We start from the raw sequence: 2,111 nt of genomic DNA, 5'->3' as shown, positions 1-2,111 counted from the left end.
CGGCCGACGATCCGGGCCGGACTTTGTCAACCCCACGTCTAGTTTGACGAAGCTGCAATCAGGGCACCTCGCAAAGCTGCTCTTGCAGCACAGCAGGCGCCTCCCCGCGGAGAAGAGTGCACCGATATTGGCGCACGACGACGTCGACCCTCCGACGGCGACCGTAGTCGACCTCACCGCAACCGTCGCGCAGAACAACGCAGGCGTGACCTGCAGCACTCGGGCGGACGTCGACGCACTCGTGATGATCCCCGTCTTCTTCAATCTGCTCTCTATAATGCGCGCTGGCCAGTATCTTCCTGCTTCCATCTACATCGCCCTCGACTATCTCGTCGCTGCCATCCTGGGCCCCGGGAGCCTCGTGCTTGCCCAGAGGTCCGTGGATCAGACAGAGTCGGCCTCTGCGCCGGGGTGCGCTGTGCTCCTGGATGGCGAGAGCATCGTGATCCTGGTAGGCACCCAGGGCGTCGTCCACGCCGTTACGGAGGGCGGCTTCTACCTTTCTTTTCACGCAGCCAGTGCAGCTGGAGGGATCCTCCCCGACCATCAGCGACGACAGGAGAAACGCGTGCTGTCGGACACTTTGTACGGGATGCTGGAAGGATGTTGCTCGGGCGTACTATGGGCTCTGCTCCTCCGCTCGCTGGCTGTGTATTTCCCACTTGCGGTGTGGCCCACTTTTACTGCAGCCTTCGTGGCGATATCGCTCCAAGCCATTCTCACAGGGGTCTCTGCGCTCGTGATCTCTGATCGATCGCTCCCGTGGCTCCCTGCGTGGCTCCGCTATGCGGAAGCAGACATTTACTTGAGAGTCGGCCGGTTTGTAGGAAAGCTACTCGGGCTATATACTCTGTTTCTCTTCCTTGTCGTCGCGCGAACGACGCTCACCGCTCTTCTCCTGCCCTCAGTGTCGTTCCTCGCACAGTCGCTCCATTTCGCCCTCTTCCCCAAGCTTGTCATGCAATCCCAACATTATCGCATCCGCACCCCAAAGTTTCTCGACGCGCTCGGACATCCCCTAATGAGAAAATGGCAGTTCGACACCCCGGCTGCGATGGCAACGTTCGCATGTCTCATTCTCTGCCACGGTGCATCTCGCCCCGTCAAGACCATCGATGTGCTCGGAATGCTGGAAACGCTGGTCATAGACGAGAGAGATGTTTGGAGAGCGTGGAAGATGCGAGTGGCCGACCGTATCACTCATGAGCAGACGGTTTGCTTTCAGCCTACGATACCTACCTTTAGTGATGAACGTCAGAAACACCTCAAGGAGCTCTTGGATCATGCACAGGCAGGACATGAGGCGTACCGCACGTTCTGCGGTCTGAGTGACGACGCGGTGGCCGGCCATGATATGTCTCCTCCTGATGACGAGGAATTATATTGCGCCAGCCGCGTACCGCTGCCCAGTACAGAGGTCGATGACCACCTTGAAATTTGGTGATGACGCTGGCGACTATATGGCTGCCGATAGCGTCGTTGAGCGATGCAGTTGTCCCCAGCTGCGAATCCGAAGCATTCATAACCATAATCTCGAAAGGGGTTCCCGACTCTCCCAGCAGAACAATGTGTGTACAAGGAGGATATTCTCCGTGGCCACTTTGCGCCACGATCCACCAGATGTGCGGGAGAGGAGAAAGCAAAGATAGTCCTTCCGGCCCTCGAGCTTCCCGACCTCTAGCTCCTCAACTGCGAGGTAATTCACGATGCCCACTGCCCATTCATATCTTTCTGGCTCGTCGAGGGTGGCTTGGATACGGACGGAAGTAAATGTATTTCCCTTGACATGGTTGGGCTTGACAGTGAATACGTGCTCGCTACCCACCCCGCCCACGTTCCTCAGGTCTCCTACGGCGACCATGAGTCGTAGCTGCAGTCCCCTGCGAGACAGGGTGAAGGAGGCGTCTCCGTGCGGCCGCGCCGCGCCTTCGGCGGGGAACCGCGAGAGGTCGATGTCAGGGTAGCACTGCGGGCCCCGGGCGATGGCGTTTGTGCGCCCGTGCGTCGACGGGGGGCCCGCCCACGCGAAGATGCCCCACTCGTCGCATCGCTGGACGATGACCTCCATGAGCCTGTAGAACGCCCAGTCGCCCTCGCCGTACGCGATGGAC

General features: G+C 59.4%; 1 protein-coding gene across 1 annotated transcript; it reads right to left on the bottom strand.

The window, feature by feature from the left end:
- Positions 1 to 1,519: 1,519 nt before the first annotated feature.
- Positions 1,520 to 2,068, bottom strand: FIBRA_06893 (uncharacterized protein; the record flags this gene model as incomplete). Its single annotated transcript, XM_012328600.1, has 1 exon — positions 1,520 to 2,068. One exon carries the CDS (start codon positions 2,066 to 2,068, stop codon positions 1,520 to 1,522), a length of 549 nt encoding a protein of 182 aa, XP_012183990.1.
- Between the last annotated feature and the right edge of the window lie 43 nt (positions 2,069 to 2,111).

This window comes from Fibroporia radiculosa (assembly GCF_000313525.1).
Source record: "Fibroporia radiculosa TFFH 294 genomic supercontigs, scaffold9395, whole genome shotgun sequence".
Taxonomy (NCBI): Eukaryota; Fungi; Basidiomycota; class Agaricomycetes; order Polyporales; family Fibroporiaceae; genus Fibroporia; species Fibroporia radiculosa.
Note: the sequence above shows the minus strand (reverse complement) of the source record. Positions and strands in the feature narration are given on the sequence as shown.